An 18006-nucleotide genomic window follows, 5' to 3' on the forward strand; every position below is an offset into this window, starting at 1 on the left:
GTAACTAAAGCAATTTGCTAAGGTATGACGTGCCCTGTGCGTGCTGATGAAGAGGGTCTCCTGTTTCATAGCCTAGAAAGCATCCCGATGTGGGTCACTTCCAAGCAGTAAGAGGGGTTCTACGATAGATGGCCTTCGTGAAACCTCAGACTGCTCCAGTATTCTCCCGACTAAAAACAAAACAAAACTCAAACAATAACAGACAATAGGTATCATTAACAGTGCTTTTATTTACAAAGAATTATTTTTATTTGGCTGTTTGGAAAACCACTAACATTTTTCACTTTAGAAAACATTAAATAATAAACAAGATGTTATACAGTACTTTGGATAACTTCTGTCAGTTTAGTGCAATCCATTATTGGCACCTAAAAGTGACATTTTCAATTATTTCCCCCTTTCCTCTTCACTTGTGCAGTTAAATGACCACAAAGGAAATGAATCATTAAAAATGGATCTAAAGCCATACCATCTGGCCCCTATTCAAAGGCTCACAGATTTACATCCCTGCTCCCATCCTGCCTTCACCAAGTGAAATGACTAAAGATACTCTGTTGGTAATTTTTTTTTTTTTGGAAAAATAGGTGAATTTGTGGAACTTGGGAGATTCCCATTGACAAATGAAACTGAATTATAGCGGCTGGGTGAAGCAAGGATCCTGAAACTGGTGTTGAGCATAGCATAGCACTCTCTATCAGTGGCCAATTTGTCACATACATTGCAGAGAGAATGCACCAGATTAAAAAAAAACAAAAAACAACTCTCTAGCCTCTGTTCCTTGCTATGGTCTCTTTAAAAACCTGAACTATCATCCACTGAACAGGTGAAAGGGTTATACTTTTACCAAAAAAAGAAATGAACCCTACCACATTAGGACATCGAGATAGGGAAAAAAAAAAACCAAAAACAAAAACAAAAAACAATATTCTTAAAAGAGTATGATGGACAGATATTTTACTCTTTTAATCCTGTTAGGTTTGCCATAAAGGGAGAGATCTTTCAGTGAGCTCCCCATTTGATGGGTTTTTTCCCCCTTTTGATTCTCCTCCATTAGGAGGCTAAGAGGTAAATGCCTAAATTAGACCTTGGCCTCATCCGAATGACTAAATTCCGAAGATTTTCATTACCTAGTAATAGGATCAAAACAGCTTTTGGAAGATCTGTAATCTGTCACTCTATCTTGATGTAAGAACATCTTTAACCATCTTAAATAAACACATTTTTATCTATTTTTAAACCTTCGAAGAGGGTGAGGGAGAAAGAGAAAAGAGAGGGAGAGAAAGAAGAGAGACAGGGAGAGGGAGAGAAATAGAAGGGGGAGAGGGAGAGAAAGAAGAGAGGGAGAGAGATTAACTTTTTTTTTTTAACAAAGGATTCTAATTTAACAATTGTCCCTGCCAGGAAATGCCCCCTCACACTCCAGTCTAGGCCTGTTTCCTCTTGTTCTATTCTTAGCGCATATGGAGAACAGCTGGTCACCATCCTCTCTGTACCAACCATTCATACACTTGAAAACCAGCAATGGTTTGCCCCTCAGTCTTCTCTTCTCCACGCTGGATAATCCCAGTTCCTTTAATTTTTCATCATAGATCTTTTTTTCCAACCCTTTAATCATCTTTGTGATTCCTGGCAAAAACAGCAGAGAATATTTTGATTACTTAATCAGGAATGAAGTAAAAGCCTCAGGACTAAGTTGCCTTTTAAAAGTTAGGTATTTTTTTCATATATAGGTAAAATCGGCAGGGAGGAAATGTGGTTGGGGGGGGGGGTTCCCAGATTTTATTGCTCTAATGTGTGCGTGAGTCCCATTCCAACACATCAATGCGTCCAGGCACAGGACCTGCTCCCTGACCCATTCTGACAAGACGGCACATACATTAGGAGCTAGACCTGCCTACATGTATGCGGATCTAAAACAGTATGAAAACCTGTCCCAACGGAGCTTCCCCCACACTTCCCCTCACCCTTCCATAAACAGGATCTTTTCTCTGAAACAACCAGAACTTTTACAACATGTTTTACTGATTACCAAAGAGAGCCATGTTATTATGGTAAAAACTGTTGGTTTTAAAGTATACCCTGGAACAGTGAGAGTTTTATATGTAAACTTCAGCTTCTTGTCCACATGAATGGTTCACTATCCTGTATCGTGATCAAACTCAAGGCCATGAAAAAATTCATCCCTCCACTACCACACCTGACATCTCTTCCAATTTTCTCTTGCTGCCAAAATAAGGTCATGGAACTGGATGACATTTCACTGGGTATTTTTTAATTCAAGAGCTCGCAAGCTGCCTTTTCCCTTGCAACTAGAGTCTGTATATATTAGGAACACGTAACTACTTAGTATCAATAGCACATTTACACGAAACACAATACTACTAACGAGGGATTACGTGTCCATTCTACGTCATGTCTTTAAAAGAAAAATACAGATAACGAGAATAAATGCATCTTGATAAGTTACACACCCTTCTTTTATAAAGTGAATGGCAGTAAAAGTCAGAGTTCAGGTCAGGCCAGAGCTAAGAAGCCAAGGGGAGAAACCAATTTCACAAGCACATTGTACATCTCTTAGGGGAAGTCAATACTACTCATGGTACAACACTGAACAGATAACAGAATGGCCATTTGCACAGATTTCCTTTGAAAACTTCTCCCATGGTTTGCTACTAGGAACACCTGTAACCAGAAGGAACGATGGCACAGATCACATGCCAGGGCCCTTCCCAAAAAAGACACAGGATGGAAAGCAACACCGAAAGCTGGCTTGGATGTGTCTACAGGTGCCCCCTATATTCCAAGGAGGGTGTCACTATTCACTGGAATTGCACAAAAGCAGGCCAGCAAGGTGTGGGTCACCCACCAGACTTTCTCTTGACCCACTGACCCATTCTTCTGCTAGGCCTGATAAGAGGGAGGAGAGGACAGGAGGTGAAGATTGGAAAAAGAAAAGAGCCACAGGGGGGAGTTCATTGCTAGTTCGGGAGTTGCTCGCGTTCTTCAGAGCAGTGGCCTTTTCTCAGGCTCACATCATCCAATCCAATCTCCCCAGTGTGGCCACGCCTTTTTTCACCTCTGAAGATGACCTAGGGAGAGAATGCACACACCAGTCAAGCCTCCTCTGCCCCTTCCCAATGCCCATTCGTTTCACAAAATAAAGGCAAACGTTCCCCCAAAACCAAACAGTAAACTTACTCGACAGAAGGAAAGACTAGAACATAGCCAGGGTCACCTGAGGCTTGCCTTTTGGTAGAAACTGAAATCATGAGTAAACTGTTAATCAGACACATGTTACTCTTTAAAAAGCCATTCTGAATGACAGACTACTTCAGTTTAGGAATGGTTATGAAGCGGACACTTTGTGAAAGATTACCAAGGACAGAAATAAATGAGACAGATATAAAGATGTAGAAATAAGAGCCAAAACTCTGGAAGATCATAATCATGCTGCCTATCGTGGATGTTTGCTATTTCCTCCTTGGGTTAGGCTGACTTTGTTGGCCTAAAATGGACTCAGACCAAACACCACACTGAAATCACAGTGTTGTTTTACCTACGTAAAGAACAAAAAATTTCTTGTATTTTACCTTCTGTAGATCATCCTTGCTTTTTTAAAAACAGAAACCTTCCTGTGCTAGGATTTGAAATGCCTTTTTTTTTCCAGACAATGTTACACTTTTTTTCAAAGAGTACAATAAATCTAAGACTGATAAAAGCGTATATAAATGGAGTCTATCCCTTTTAACATAGTTTCTCGAAACTATATCTGTGGTCACCTAAGCATAATCTCCTAATAGCAAGGTTTATGAATAGGAGCATAAAGATGCTCCTCCAAAAACATTATTTCGGCGGGATGCTATAGTGCACCTTATTGCCACCTATGACTTGATTACTTAAGATAAAACTTACATACTCAATCAAAGCTTTTCCCACATCCTCTCCTGAATAGGACTTCCCAAGCATATTGTTCTGGGTTCCCACCCAAGGCTGTTTAACTATGATCTCTGAGGCAAAGGGGAAAAAAAAAAAAAGACTTTAAAAAAAATACTTCAAAAAAGAAAAAAGAAACACTTTAGGGTAACTCTGAAAAATAAAGGAGTTGAAGAAAAAGGAAAAGCAGCAACAGTTCAGCTCACCCCCTCTGCCCTTTCAAGTTGCTGTTAACTTTTTTTTTTTCCTTTTCGATTCCTGAATTTTCTTCACTAAAAATAGGGGATTTTCACCAAGGCTTGGGGGAGAGTGGCAGTGATCAGAGGTTGCAACGAAGAACATAAGCAGCAGCAAAAGGGATTAAAGGAAGAGGCAATGAATGAACGGAGCTCTCATACCCAGAAACACAAAGCTTTGTGCCTGAATTAATGAAGAGAACAAGGCTTCTTCAGATTCAGATCCTACAGTTCTCCTCTGAAAGGAAAACTTCCCAGGCTCTGCCTCCTTCGAGGTTCTACTTACGCTCTTGACGTCAGCCCCTCGCAAGGTGATCTGTGTGTGCCTCCAGCCACGGCCACCATTTCTTCCCCACAGGGCTGCTCCGTGGGCACCGTGTTTTCTCACAAACACCTGGAGCGTGCCGGAGTGCAGCCCAGTCACCTTGTGCCTGAACGACAGGCACAGGTCCCCTGAATGCATGAGGTGGCCGAGAGGTAGCACCAAGCGAGCGGCCTTTCCCCCTGGGCCTTTGGCTCCCGAGACTGTCAGATATTGTCCACCTGGAATGGGAAAAGTAGGGCTGTGTGTGTATGTGCCGACATCCCTTTCTAGCACAGACAGCATGGATGGCGAAACTTAAGTCAGATTTACTTTGCAGAAACTGCAAACTGGGATAGTCCCTTGTACAGAATTCCACATTTGCGGGGGTGGGGAGGAGGATCTTATTTCTATGCCTACTTTAAATTCTATGGTTTGTGTTTACAGAAAATACTTGGCTCCTGGAGAGTACAAATTATGGCAAGGACACGATAGATAATTAGTAATCCTAACACCATGAATATTTCCTGCTGAGTATGAGCAGACATACACGGGAAGACACAAGCTCCCCATCTCCTGATCCTCACCAGCGTCTGATTATGTTGTCAAGCTGGCTGGCTGGCTGACTCTAAATTGTCAGGGAGAATTTTCTATGTGGATAATTAACCTCCAGGCAGCAGAGCAGACGGTGATCTAAAGGGGCACTGGATCTGTTTATTCTCTCTTCTCTCCACTTTTTTTTTTAATCTCTAAAGCAAGAAGGGTCCTTTGCAAAGGTCAGTTTTGCTGTTTTTCTTACATGGGAATACGTCTAATCAATCCCAGGAAGATGCAGAGGTGTTCTGGAAACCTCTACATCTTCCTGGAGCATCACTTTTTTTTGTAGGTAAGTAGCTTAAGACATGTTTATATCAAAGCAAATCTGTAACATGATACATAATATATAGAATGTTTATTACATTTACATGTACACAAATTAATAAACACTTTCAATTTGGACAAATCAGTCTGATGATGTCCTCAGATCCCTAGGGCTACAGAGTTTGCTTCCCCCTATTGTTAGAGTAACCACAATAGTGGGGGGCGGGTAGTTTAAGGAGCAGTGAAGTGGGGGGATACTGCTTCCCAAGAGAGGGAAAGTTGCAAGTAGTATTTGGAAACAGTCCATATACAAGTGACATCCCCCCACCAGCTGTTTTATTACAGCCAACTGAAAAACAACCCTGTGTTTCAGCACTGATTTGTCCGTAAGAAATATGTGGTTGGAATGCTGACCACATGTACCTGTTTTGGTAGAGACACTACTTATTTCTCAGTTAAAAGATAAACCATCCTTTCTTATGCTTAATCTGTGTAAGACAAGATTATTTGGGGGATGTCCTGTTCTTCAAGTGACTGCTCTACTAAGTTCCCTCTGAGCGTTCAAAGGACCAAATAGGCGACTAGCATATACTTCCCGGTGCCAGGCTCTTTAAAGGGAACACCTTCAGCCCTGCTAACTGGTCTCTGAAGTGAACATGAATTTGGCTTGTTGTGCACCTGCAGAAACTAAGGCTTGGAGAGGTGAGGGCACCCAAGGGGTCGTCTAGCCAGTGAGGGGCAGGGAAACACTTTGCGCTCAGAACTGCCTGGCCTCCTATGCAGCGCCTGCTGCTCTCAGACTGAAATCCCTGGCTTACGGGTTTCTGTCCCCCAGCAGACCGTGAACTCGTTGATGTCAGGACCAACCTTTCCTCCAAACCACCCCATTTTACATTCCTGCCACATGGTAGGGCTTTGAGGTCATGTGTTGAATAAAGGATATTCCAAGAACACAGCAAAAACCTGAGGGGAAATAGGTCCTTGAGGCATGTACTTGACTCAGCGAACACACACATATTTCTTTTCCTCCTGTCCCTGTGCCTTGCCAAATTAATCCAAACAATATTTGGGGCCAAAACATTTAGCTGGGGCTTACATGTCTCCCCGTAAGTCAGCTTTGAATCATCACAGGTATTTGGGTTAAGACTAAGATATAAGGTTATTACAGTTAACCTGCAAGTTTTAAGAAAACAAGGATTACCTTAAGACCCTGTGGAATGTTCGCTAATATCTCTATGCCAGACACTGCAGGCAAACCACGACATCCTGACGAGAGTCAACTAGTCCTTTTGCACAGGTATTTAAAGCTACAGCGTAAATCACGGTGAGCGGTGAGCGAGGCCACCACTGCTCTTCCTCTATAGAGTTGCTCTGGGGGAACCAGGTTTTTGTTTTACGTTAAAGGATTCTTTCCCTTTTTAAAAGGAAATGTTACCAGGGTGCGGTGGTAGCTAAGGGAAAAATGGATCTCGTGCTTCAAACAAGTTACCTATTAGATAAAAATTTTACTTCTGATTCCAAAATACTGGTTTAAATATAAAACTATATTAGGCACTTTCATGGTTTCAGTTTAAAGCATTATAGTATCCAAAGTGTTTTTTTTTTTATTTGAGAAACAATAAATGCTGCAGAACTTGCCAGAAAGTTAAGCGATAAAATTTGAATGTACTTATTTGTAACTCTACACTGGTTTGTGCCTTTACAACTTCAATTTACAAAGACAACAACATAATGTCCATTACCTTACCTATTAATTGTGTGGCCAAAAGAAAATGAGGGGGAGTTTGGCAGTTTTACTTATACATCATGGCCTTGCTGAGAAACCAGCCCAGCTAGACAACTAAGATCATTACAGTTTGCTGGGATTTACCTCTCAAATACAAAGGGCTTAATTTTTTGTTTTTAAAAAAAATTTTTAATGTTTATTATTGAGAGAGACACAGAGCGTGAGCAGGGGAGGGGTAGAGAGAGGGGGAGACACAGAATCTGAAGTAGGCTCCAGGCTCTGAGCTGTCAGCACAGAGCCCCATGCAGGGCTCGAACTCACGAACGGTGAGATCGTGACCTGAGCCAAAGTCAGACACTTAACCGACTGAGCCACCCAGGCACTCCAATTTTTTGTTTTTTAAACAGAAGTAATACAGTAATGCCCACTGTAGGAAAAACAGAAGTACAAAAGCATAGAGAAAATTTAAATAAGCCATGATCCCAAAAGCCAGAGATAATTACTAACATTTTAACTTCTGAACATTGTCCTATGGAGATATATGAATGCTAATGCACATGAGTATAAACATTTTCCCAGTGTGGTAACTTCCTTTTTTTCATGAAATATATTAGCCATTTTTCTATGTCAACAAATAGACATTTTTCATAGCTCCAAGCATGCCATTAATAATTTAGCCAGTTTCTTAGTGAAGAACATTTAAGTTTCAAATTTTTATTTAAAAGTTTTTTTTTGTAATTTCAAGTTTTTATTTAAATTCTAGTTAGTTAACATACAGTATTAGTTTCAGGAGTAGACTTTAGTGATTCATCACTTACACGCGTGATCATAGCAAACGCCCTCCAAATTTTTACTTTTAAGATGAAAATAGCATAAAACAGTAAGATGAGCAAAAAAAAAATCTGAAAAACATAAAAAGAACCAAGTTCCCTTTTTATCTAAAGAGCTTTACAAATCAAACATGCACAAAATAAAGGGCATCATAGAGAAAAAATTACTTAAATCCTGTGAAAAGTTGACCATCTTTTCCTATAAGAGAAAGTCAAATTAAAAGGGGAGGCCTTGTCACATTTAAATTTGGCAAGGATAAAAATAATTTAGGGGCAGCTGAGTGGCTCAGTCAGGTAAGTGTCCCGCTCTTGATTTTTGGCTCAGGTTGTGATCTCACAGTTTGTGGGATTGAGAGCCCCATCGGGATTCACACAGACATTGTGGGGGCCTTAGAATTCTCTCTAACCCCCTCTCTCTGCCCCTCCCCTGCGTGCATGTGCTCTCTCTCAACCTTAAAAAAAAATAGTTGGGTAAGATCTATTGGGAATGGTTCTTAAATATTATTGGCAGAAGCATAAATTGCTACAACTCTTATGAAGGGCAATTTTGAGAACTTATCAAAATTCAAAATGCTAATTCCCTGTGACCTAGCCATTCCAATTTAGGAATTTATCCTACAGATATATTCAAGTGTATATGAAATGTTACATGGACAATCTTCACTGGAGCACTGTTCTGCTGAAATGTGCCTCAGTGGATGGCTGGTTAAATACAGTGTGGTACATCAAAGAAGGAATGGAGTTAACAGCCATAAATAAGAATTAAGGGTGTTCTGTTTACAGGACAATCTTCAACAACAATAGCTAATACTGTTTTATTGGTAACTGTGGGCCAGGCACTGCTTTAAATATTTTACATATGTTTAATAGATATTACCATCTCCACTTAAATAACTTGCTCCAAGTCAAAGCTAGTGAGTAGTGGCACTGGGTTTCAGCCCAAGCCTTTGGGCTTCAAAGTCCATGTGCCTCTAAACTCTTCAAAGACAGTATCTTCTGGGGTACCTGAGTGGCTCAGTCAGTTAAGCATTGAACTTTGGCTCAGGTTTTAAGTTCACAGTATGAGTTCAAGCCCTACCTCGGGCTCTCTGCTGCCAGAACTGAGCCCTACTTTGGATCCTCTGTCTCCCCCTCTTTGCCCCTCCCGGCTCATGCATACTCACTGGCTGTCTCAAAAATAAGACATTAAAAAAACGAAAGGACAGTATCTTCAAATGACAAAAGCAAGATGCTGTTGTGTAGAAAAAGATCCCTCTGGAAAGATAAGCAAGAAACTAGTTGCATCTGGAGAGGGTAAGTGGGAGCCAGGGCTGGGAGAGGGAGCTTGTATTTTCACTGTTGATTTGTTTTTCCATGTTTGTGTATTTCAAAATAATATTTAATGCTGCAACAGACACGCTTGCATGTACATGCTGGCTTACTTGCTATATATTTAAGTGAGTAGTGATCAGTAGTAGAGCATTGAGTCAGCTTCCTTTAACCCTGATCCCCAGAGATTGGGGTTTCAGGAAAAGCCCCCACCCCCATCCTGGGGTCAAGCCTTGACATTTATAGAAGGGTGTGTCTTCAGGGCCACAGCCACATGCCTGCAGCATATCACATCAGTCAGCAGCACAATCTTCTCTGTCCCTTAGAGGCATGTATTAATTCCACTATCTCACAATTAGGTTGAAGACTGAATGTAATAAACAAAACCTAATGAGCACCAGGAAGAAGGGCCAGCAAATGAATTTACTTTGCAGCTGTTTCTCAAAGTTGTAAGTGTGTTTTAATTGAGGGTTTTCTTAGAGATATTAGCATATGAGAATATCTGCAGATCTGGATCTTGCATAAGAAATGCACATTAAAATCAGTCATAACTGTGGAAATCCAAATATATATTCCTTTACAAATGGCATAATCTAGATAGAAGCAAGTAAACAATAAGCTTGGTAATTAGGCAATACAAAGGAATCATTTATTAAATTGGTTATATTCTGCTCTGGTCTTAGCTTGTGATACACACACACTCACACCCCTGAACTTCCTAGAAGAAAAACAGGCATTTTTCATACTAAGCTTTAATAGTATTTCCATCAGTATTTGGTTAGATTTTCCCAACATATTCTAAAAAGTTTGTCTGCAATTCCACCATGACATATGCCACGCATTGCTGTCCCTTCTTTCACTCTGCCACCCTTTGGTCTTCCATCCACTTTCCAAGCCAGAGCCCTGCTGCTCAGTAATCTCTTTGGGATGACCTGGGGGCATTCGAATCTGAGTCAGAGGCTCTTGGAGGCTGTGTATGAGGTTTTCTAATTCAACCCTTATCCACTGCTCAAAACAACCTCTTGCTGTATGTCACCCAAACACCCCCACCAGGGGAGACCTCCCTATTTCCATGTCATTCTGTTCTTTTTAGACAGCTCTGTTGATTGCAAAGTTCCGAGAGTGAACCAAAACTGATCTTCCTGTAGCTTTTACCTACTGATCTGACTTCTCATCCCCTTGTTGTTGGTCAAGTATTTGAAAAGCAGTCTTGCTCCATAACTTCTTCCCCAAGCTAAACATTTTGGTTCTTCACTTGTTTCCCATAGGCTTCAAGCTACCTTTCCATCTAGGTCATTTTCTTATGAGTGACCTACAATTATCTCTATTCTTTTCAGATGAGAAAGAACCCACCAAAGTGGATTTTCCACTCTGGAAAAAATATCCTATGTCTATGGAAATGACAGTGATGACACAGATTCCATTCAAAAAGGCTTTCACCTCTCTTTTTTGAGTAACTTCCCTGTGCATCCTAGCTATCAACAGAAGGGAGGAGGGAAGGGACAAAAGCAGAGAAGGAACATGTTTTACCTGCTGGCCCCTTACATGAGCCAGTCTGAGCTGGACTGGAGATGAGGGCCTGAGAAGCTCCCCCTGATTGTCCTGAAGTTACCTGCAGCTCGTTATAATACTAAGATTTCTTCCTAGGGGCAGTTTTATGCCATCTTTTGAATATACGATGTATGCACCCGCATGCCTACATGCTAGGTGTGCACAGCTGAACCAAAAAATGCCTATGCAAGCCTCCTGCCCCTTCCCCCTAATACACTGAATGAAAGCTTCCTGTACTAACCCCACGGGGAGACAGTGCCTTGAGAGCTAGCTCCCTGTCTCCTTCCTTGGAACAATAAAAAGTTCCTAATTTTCAACATTTCCTGAAGTTTTCAGTCTGACCCCTAGAATCTGTTTACACTAAGGCACTTCCTCCCCTTCCCACACGTTGTGTAGTTGGTTTCTAGACCATGAGCCATACCTTGCACTCACTCTCCATATATTTCACCCTCTTAAATATCGCCTATTGATCTAATGTTTTAGAGCTAATTTTTTTCAGCACACACTGCCACTTTCTCCTTGGGCTCTGAGTCATTCTACTCCGTTTGGCTGGTATGCCTTCAATATGCAAGTTCAAGATCCAATTCATCCAAATTGGTAAAACCTGGAGCAACCCCAGAAGCTCATCCTCCAGGGGCCAGAATCAATCATCAAGAGCTACCCAGTCACCCAAACAGCCATCACTTCCTTTCAGTTTGTTCTGTTCTGTCATAGCCAAATGGCCATTCCAAACGTTTTTGTCTACCATTCTAATTTCCAATCCTCTCTCTCAGAGGGCAAGTGGAATTTGGGGCACAACAAATTTAAACATCAACATAGGTAATGACTAATAAAAAGTGTTTAAATACTATGCTTTAGAACCAATTTAGTATTTTAATTCTGAAAATCAAGTATTTTACATAGATTTTCTACATAGGATGCCTACATGGAAGTATAATGAATTCTTCTGAGTTTAGCATGAATTATTTTCACAATGTACCTTACTTGAGTTACTCGTTATGGCCATGAACGGTGTGTACCAGCCTGTCACACATGACTGCTAAAGCTCCCTCATCCTGTAGCAAACTACTTCAGGTCAGTGGTCAGTCAAACCTACAGTCCTGACATCTGCTGATCATAGACAGTGCACCTGCCGGAGAAGGCTGAAGCCACAGGAGGTACAGGGACACCTGGAGGGGAAGTCCCTTGTTTAGCTTTGTGGCCTGAGGAAATGTATACCACCTCCGGGCCTCAGGATCTCCTTTGTGAAACAGGACAATACTACCTGCTTCACAGGATAAGAGTAGATTAAACGGAACCAATGAGATGATGAATGAGTCAGGACTACAGTAGATATTAAATACATGGTTTCTCTCTTATTCACAGATATTTGTGACATTAATAACAACGTCATGCCCTGGGGTGCCTGGGTGGCTCAGTCGGTTGAGCATCCGACTCTTGGTTTCGGCTCAGGTCATGATCTAGAGGTTTGTGGGATCTGGCCCCATGCGGGACTCTGTGCTAACAGCAAGGAGCCTGCTTGGGATTCTCTCTCTGCCCCCTTCCCTACTCTTATTCCAACTCTCTCAAAAATGAACAAACAGATAACGTCTTGCTCAGAGTCACCTTAAATGAGAAGAGTGTTTGCGGGAGGCAGGCGGGTGGGGGGTCACTAAAATTTATTTTATAGCTAAGAGAAATCTAAAAACCCATTTAAGCTTATTGAATATTCATATTGTAAAAGCTTACTTCAAATTTTCATTAAAAAAAATCTGTTATATTGCTACTGTAGAGCTACTCAGGCACCCCAGGAAGCATGCAATTTAAAAGTCTTAATTTTCCAAGCAGCTATGTCTAACTCAACCTTTCTAATAACATTCTCTTGTGGAATAAATGGTAGTAATTTGTAATTAATTTCACCAGCATCTAAAGTAGACTGAAACTTTTTCCAGAGAAATATTCACAACTTCACAGAAATTTCCAGTGTCTCTTTCTGCAATGTGTCAAATCTTTAAAAAGACCTAATTGAGAAAATAACTAGGGACTACCACCATGGCTGATGTACCATGATATTACTTCTTTCATGCTCGGGAATGGGGCACTATAAATAACTTGAAAAATATATGTTAGAATGAGTCTAAATGTTTTACTTACCAACCTCTGTGAGGGAAATTAGCTGGCCTTTTAGTGAACTACTTGTCTTCCCATAATATTATTCTAGTTTATTGCTAACAAGTTTAATTCACTTAAAAAATGGAATATGAAATGCTAAACGAGATCTTTCTTTACTGAATAAAGAGGGTAAACACAGAGGCATGTTACAGTGTTCTTGATTGTCAGAACTAGGACCCTCAGAGAGGATCAAACTGCTCTATATTAACTAGTTTTACCTGCTGGATCTCTAACTGGTTCCCAGTGCAAGTCACTGTCTTTTTCTCTGATCCATCCACAAAGCCCATGGTCGAAATTACAACTGTGTATCAGAACACCTATGAGAAAATGACCAGAAAGATGAGTAGACCGCAAACCCAATGACTAACAATAAAAACAAATTTGTTCTCTGTCTGTACACATGTTCTCTTCTAGCCACATAGAACTACCCCACCAGATATCAAAGATCACACGAATCCTGACTTAGAACAATTGTGCCCGTGTGTTCAGCTGTAAGAATAGAACATGCCAATGTTGCCAAATTATGACCTTGTTACATCATCAATTACAACACATGACTTCCTCCTCACAGTTGAAGTGCAGCTTTAATATTTTTTTAAAAGAAGATAATGATGATATATCATGATTTTCACTTAACAATTGTGGAACCGCAAAGGAAACCGAGTTGTAAAAAATAAAGTATGTTTTTCCCAGACATAACTAAATAATCTACAATTTAAAAGCCATTTTCATGAAATGGAAGGAGACACTAAAATGCCATTGTAACACTACAAAAATGTAAGTATCTACCTGGATCATCCTTCGCTTCATCGTCTGCACTGACTCCTCTTTCAATTTCAAATATTTCAAACAAGTCATTTGAAGGCTGCCGTGGAACTGCGAGAGAGAGAAGTTTGGTTTGGTTTGAGGAGGTATTGATAAAGGGCCATGCCTTTAATCACAGCGTAGGGGGAGAAGACCCAGGCATTTCATTCATCCGAAGAATCCAAAATATTTAATTAAAAATATTACATGTCACGTTAAGATTCACGCGGTTTGTTCTACAGGCACTTCTACTATAACACTTATCGGAGTACAATTTTTGAAAATGTTTTTCAAGTGTTTCTAAAAGTCAACGTAAAAAAATTAAAAAGTCTTTGCCTGAAGAATACATTTTAAAAGAGCTACCCGTTTCTGGCAAAATATTCACCTCTGTCAAATTCTAGAATTTGTTTCTATGAAAAGATACATTATGAACTCTTAATTAAGGCTGTTTTTTAGTGGAAACTGCCTGCAACTGCAGTGAATGGTTTGATTTTCTAGCCACAGCATCAACTCGTCTCCAGTGAATGCTGCCCGCGGCTGAACTCCATCCACAATTCTTACCATCTCTAGGTTCCCTGGCTCCTTAAAGATCAGATCCAAACTCGCTGGGGAAGGATTCACAACTCACCCCCTAAAACACACATCACTGTCCAAACACACCATTCGTTTTCATATCTCTGACTCCATCCCCAGCTTGGGATCCTCTTGTTCCTACTAGTTGACCTGCCAAACTTCCCCCTCTTCCTGCAAAGACCCAATGCAAACATCCCTGTCTGGGTAAAAACGTTCATGCCCCAGGCGAATCAAATTCTTTCCTTTTGTATCCCGCAAAGACTCGTGTTCGCATCTCTATTACAACCTTCCATAGAGAACTGTAGTTCTTCACATAGATGCACGTCTGTCCCTCTAGGTTCTGAGGTCCAGGATGGCATCAGTCACGTCCTATTCATATGGCATTTCCAGGGCGTGACCTGGAGACAGGCCCTCAATAAGTGTTTACTGAATGAATGTGAAAATCTTATCAGAGACTCACATTTTGTCAACCCTTTTCCTCAAGTGAACCAACTGGGCCAGAGCTGAAGAATCCATTTTTTAAAAAACGGAGTCATTTAAAGCATTAGTTATTATTCAATATACATTTGTCCCCCATATACCAAGAACCATGGTAGCCAAGGGGACAGGCAATAGGGTGAACAAGACCGACAAGGACCTGGCCCTCAGGGAGACTGCATTCTAGCTAGACAGGCCAACATTAAACATGTAGCTAAATCCACACTGCAATTCTAAATTCTGATGAGGGCTGCAAAGGAAAACCACCAGAAGATGTCATGAAGAGTAACTGGGATGGGGATGGAGGGAGTATGTGGGAATGTTGGTGGAGGGGAATTCCTGGCCAAAGACCAGGGCACACTCCCTTTTCTACGCCAGAACTTAGATTCATTAACTATATTTTTATAAGGCAGGGAGTAAAAGATGTAGAACACCAAGGAACAGACATTAGTCAGAAGGGTTCTTTTTCAACAATGTTCCTATTATTTTTAGCAAGAATTTTTTTTAATTAACAATCCCATAATATTCACACTGATGGTTTTTATTTTGCTTACTGCTTTTCAAGTTTTTCCCTTTTTGTTTCAAAAGTCCAAACAGTGGATACCCATCTCCTCTCCACACACACACTCACATATACCCAGCCTGAAAGGGATGGGAGAGAAGCCAGTCCATAGACCAGCTCTAGGGATATAACCTGATCGCAGGTGCCCTGGGCTGAGGTAACTGGCTATCCTCTTAAGTTTTTTTTTTAAACACTTATTTATTTTTGAGAGAGTGAGACAGTGCGTGAGTCGGAGAGGGGCAGAGAGAGGGGGAGACACAGAATACAAAGCAGGCTCCAGGCTCTGAGCTGTCAGCACAGAGCCCAACGTGGGGCTTGAACTCACAGACCGTGAGATCATGACCTGAGCTGAAGTCAGACACTCAACCGACGCTCCTGCTCCTTCTCCCCTCTCTGTCTCTCTCTCCCCTACGAGCCACCCTCTTTCATAGCCAAAGGACTAACAGCAACAATATCCATTTTATAGCTTTCCTTTCTTCCTTTGGGCCTCTAAGAGGGAGATTGCCTCTTATTTACTAGAAATATTATAAAGTTGTAAGCAATTATGCTTCATTTCTCATTATATAGAGAAAGTGTAAAAAATTCTATAGAACAATCATTTTTTGTCTCTTGTTGTAACTTACACAACTCATCTCTGTACTGGAATAGCTCAAATCTTCTAATACCGTATTATGGGACTGCTTTGTGGCTGTTTGTCAGCCCCCTTTTTTTCCTAGATGAAGGACACTCAAATGGTAAATAGAGTCTTGGTGTAGAGGGGGAGGCTGGTACAAAGGTTTCCTGGCACAAGGGGCCTATTTTTTGTTGTTCTTAGAAGCTTCTTTATTACATGTGATCTTAAAACTGTAATACATATATTACAACATGGGGATAACTTCTAGTCACTGATACAACACTTGTCATAGGAAGCTTGCAATTAGCTTTCTTATAATATAGATGTTTCTAAGTGAATTCATCAATTCATTCTTTGTGTGTGTGTGTGTGTGTGTGTGTGTGTGTGTGTGTGTGTGTGTGTTTTACTCTGTTGATTGTTTTATTGATGATAGTCTTTCGATCAGGTACTCAATTCCCTCCATCACTTCATTCTTTATAGGATGGGTGTCACTGCATTCAATGCAGTTTGCCCTAGATAAAACTGTTCTCCATGGCACTTGCAAGGTGTGTTCTTAGAAACCTCTGTATTTATAGGGCGCCTGGTTAAACATCTGACTTTTGACTCTTGATTTCGGCTCAGATCACGATCTCACAGTTCATGGGTTCTAGCCCTGTATCGGGTCCTGTGCTGACAGCATGAAGCCTCCTTGGGATGGATTCTCTCTCTCTCTCTCTCTCTCTCTCTCTCTCTCTCTCTCTCTGTTCCTCCCCTACTTGCTCGCTCTCTCTCAAAAATAAACCTTAAAAAAAAAGAAACCTCTGTATGACAAATGTACTTAAACACCTCATGCTTATTTAGTGGGTATCACTTCCATCCCTGATATATAACACCGTGTGAACACAGCTTGCAAATATCTTTCTTAAAAATATATTAGAAGTGTTCTTAAATGATTTAATGCATGCATTAAATAATGAGGGTTACTTCCACTCTCAATAATAAACTGGTCATAAAGAGAGATCAAGGGGTTCCTCTCTAAGGAAGCACCATTTACACCAAGAAGGAAAGAATACGGAAACTTCCAAGCAAAAAGCAAAGTGGTGGTGTGGGGAAAGAAGGAGTGTTTCAGACAGCAGTTACAAAGAAGGCGCTCAGAATATCCAGAGGAAGGAGTTCATGGCGTCTGGAGGATGCTGAGAAGTGGGGGAATGTGACTTGGGATGAGGTTGAGGAGAAAGGAAGGGAGGAGATCACGCGTTTGGATGGCTCATTAATGTTCCATTAATGCCAGATGTCTCATTAATAAATAGTTCTTGGAAACCAAGTGCCAAAAACAGTAACTTCAGCAGGTGACCAAGCACACCTTCAGTGCAGGTCACTGGGAAACAGTCCACGGAATTCAGAGACCTAAACGCTCTGTGGCTATTAGTTCTCACAATTGTGTGTGCTCTTCTCTGTTAACTCTGCCAAATTGTTAAACTATTTCTCCTTCCTGACACATACACATATGGATTGCTAAGAGTCAAGTGTCAAGAGAAGGTTCACTACCCTGCTACCTGGTATTTTACACTTTATGTGACAATACTAGGTGAAATAAGTTGTGGGACAAAATCACTCAAGCAGTATGATCTTAACTATGTACAAGAAAAAACAAGCAAACAAAAAAACAGACTAGAAAATAAGAGAGACAAAACACGCCCTCCCAAGCACATATGGCCAGTTAATTTACAATGAAAGAAGCCAAGAATATACAGTGGACAAATGGCAGTCTCTTCAAAAACATGGTATTGGGCAAACTGGATGGCCACAAGCAAAAGAATGAAACTGGATCCCTATTTTACATTATACACAAAAATGAACTCAACATGGATTAAAGACTTGAATGTAAGATCTGCAAGCATAAAACTCCTAGAAGAAAATACAGGCAGTAAGTACCTTGGCACTGGTCTTGGGAGTGATTTTTTTTTTTTTTTTGGATCTGACTCCAAAAGCAAAAATAAGCAAGCAGGACGATATCAAACTAAAAACCTTCTGCACAGCAAAGAAAACCACCACCAAAATGAAAAGGCCGGCTGCTAAATAGGAGAAAATATTTGCAAAT

General features: G+C 40.8%; 1 protein-coding gene across 7 annotated transcripts in view; it reads right to left on the reverse strand.

Annotated features, from left to right (window-relative positions):
- Positions 1-210: 210 nt before the first annotated feature.
- The window catches only part of NPNT (nephronectin), an 83657-nt gene continuing 65861 nt past the window's right edge, over positions 211-18006 (reverse strand). For 5 of the 7 annotated variants that reach the window (XM_086704461.1, XM_086704462.1, XM_086704464.1 and 2 more), the window contains 4 exons: positions 13687-13773; positions 13116-13214; positions 4456-4712; positions 2251-3089 (listed from right to left, as the gene is read on the reverse strand). In XM_086704461.1, the coding sequence (XP_086560587.1) occupies positions 2979-3089; positions 4456-4712; positions 13116-13214; positions 13687-13773 (554 nt within the window). In that variant the 3' untranslated portion in view covers positions 2251-2978. Of the gene's footprint in view, positions 1627-2250; positions 3090-4455; positions 4713-13115; positions 13215-13686; positions 13774-18006 lie in introns of those variants that run through there. The other 2 variants (XM_086704466.1, XM_086704463.1) reach the window with 2 other exon arrangements.

This window comes from Puma concolor, chromosome B1 (assembly GCF_028749965.1).
Source record: "Puma concolor isolate L17-30 chromosome B1, mPumCon1.1.hap2, whole genome shotgun sequence".
Taxonomy (NCBI): domain Eukaryota; kingdom Metazoa; phylum Chordata; class Mammalia; order Carnivora; family Felidae; genus Puma; species Puma concolor.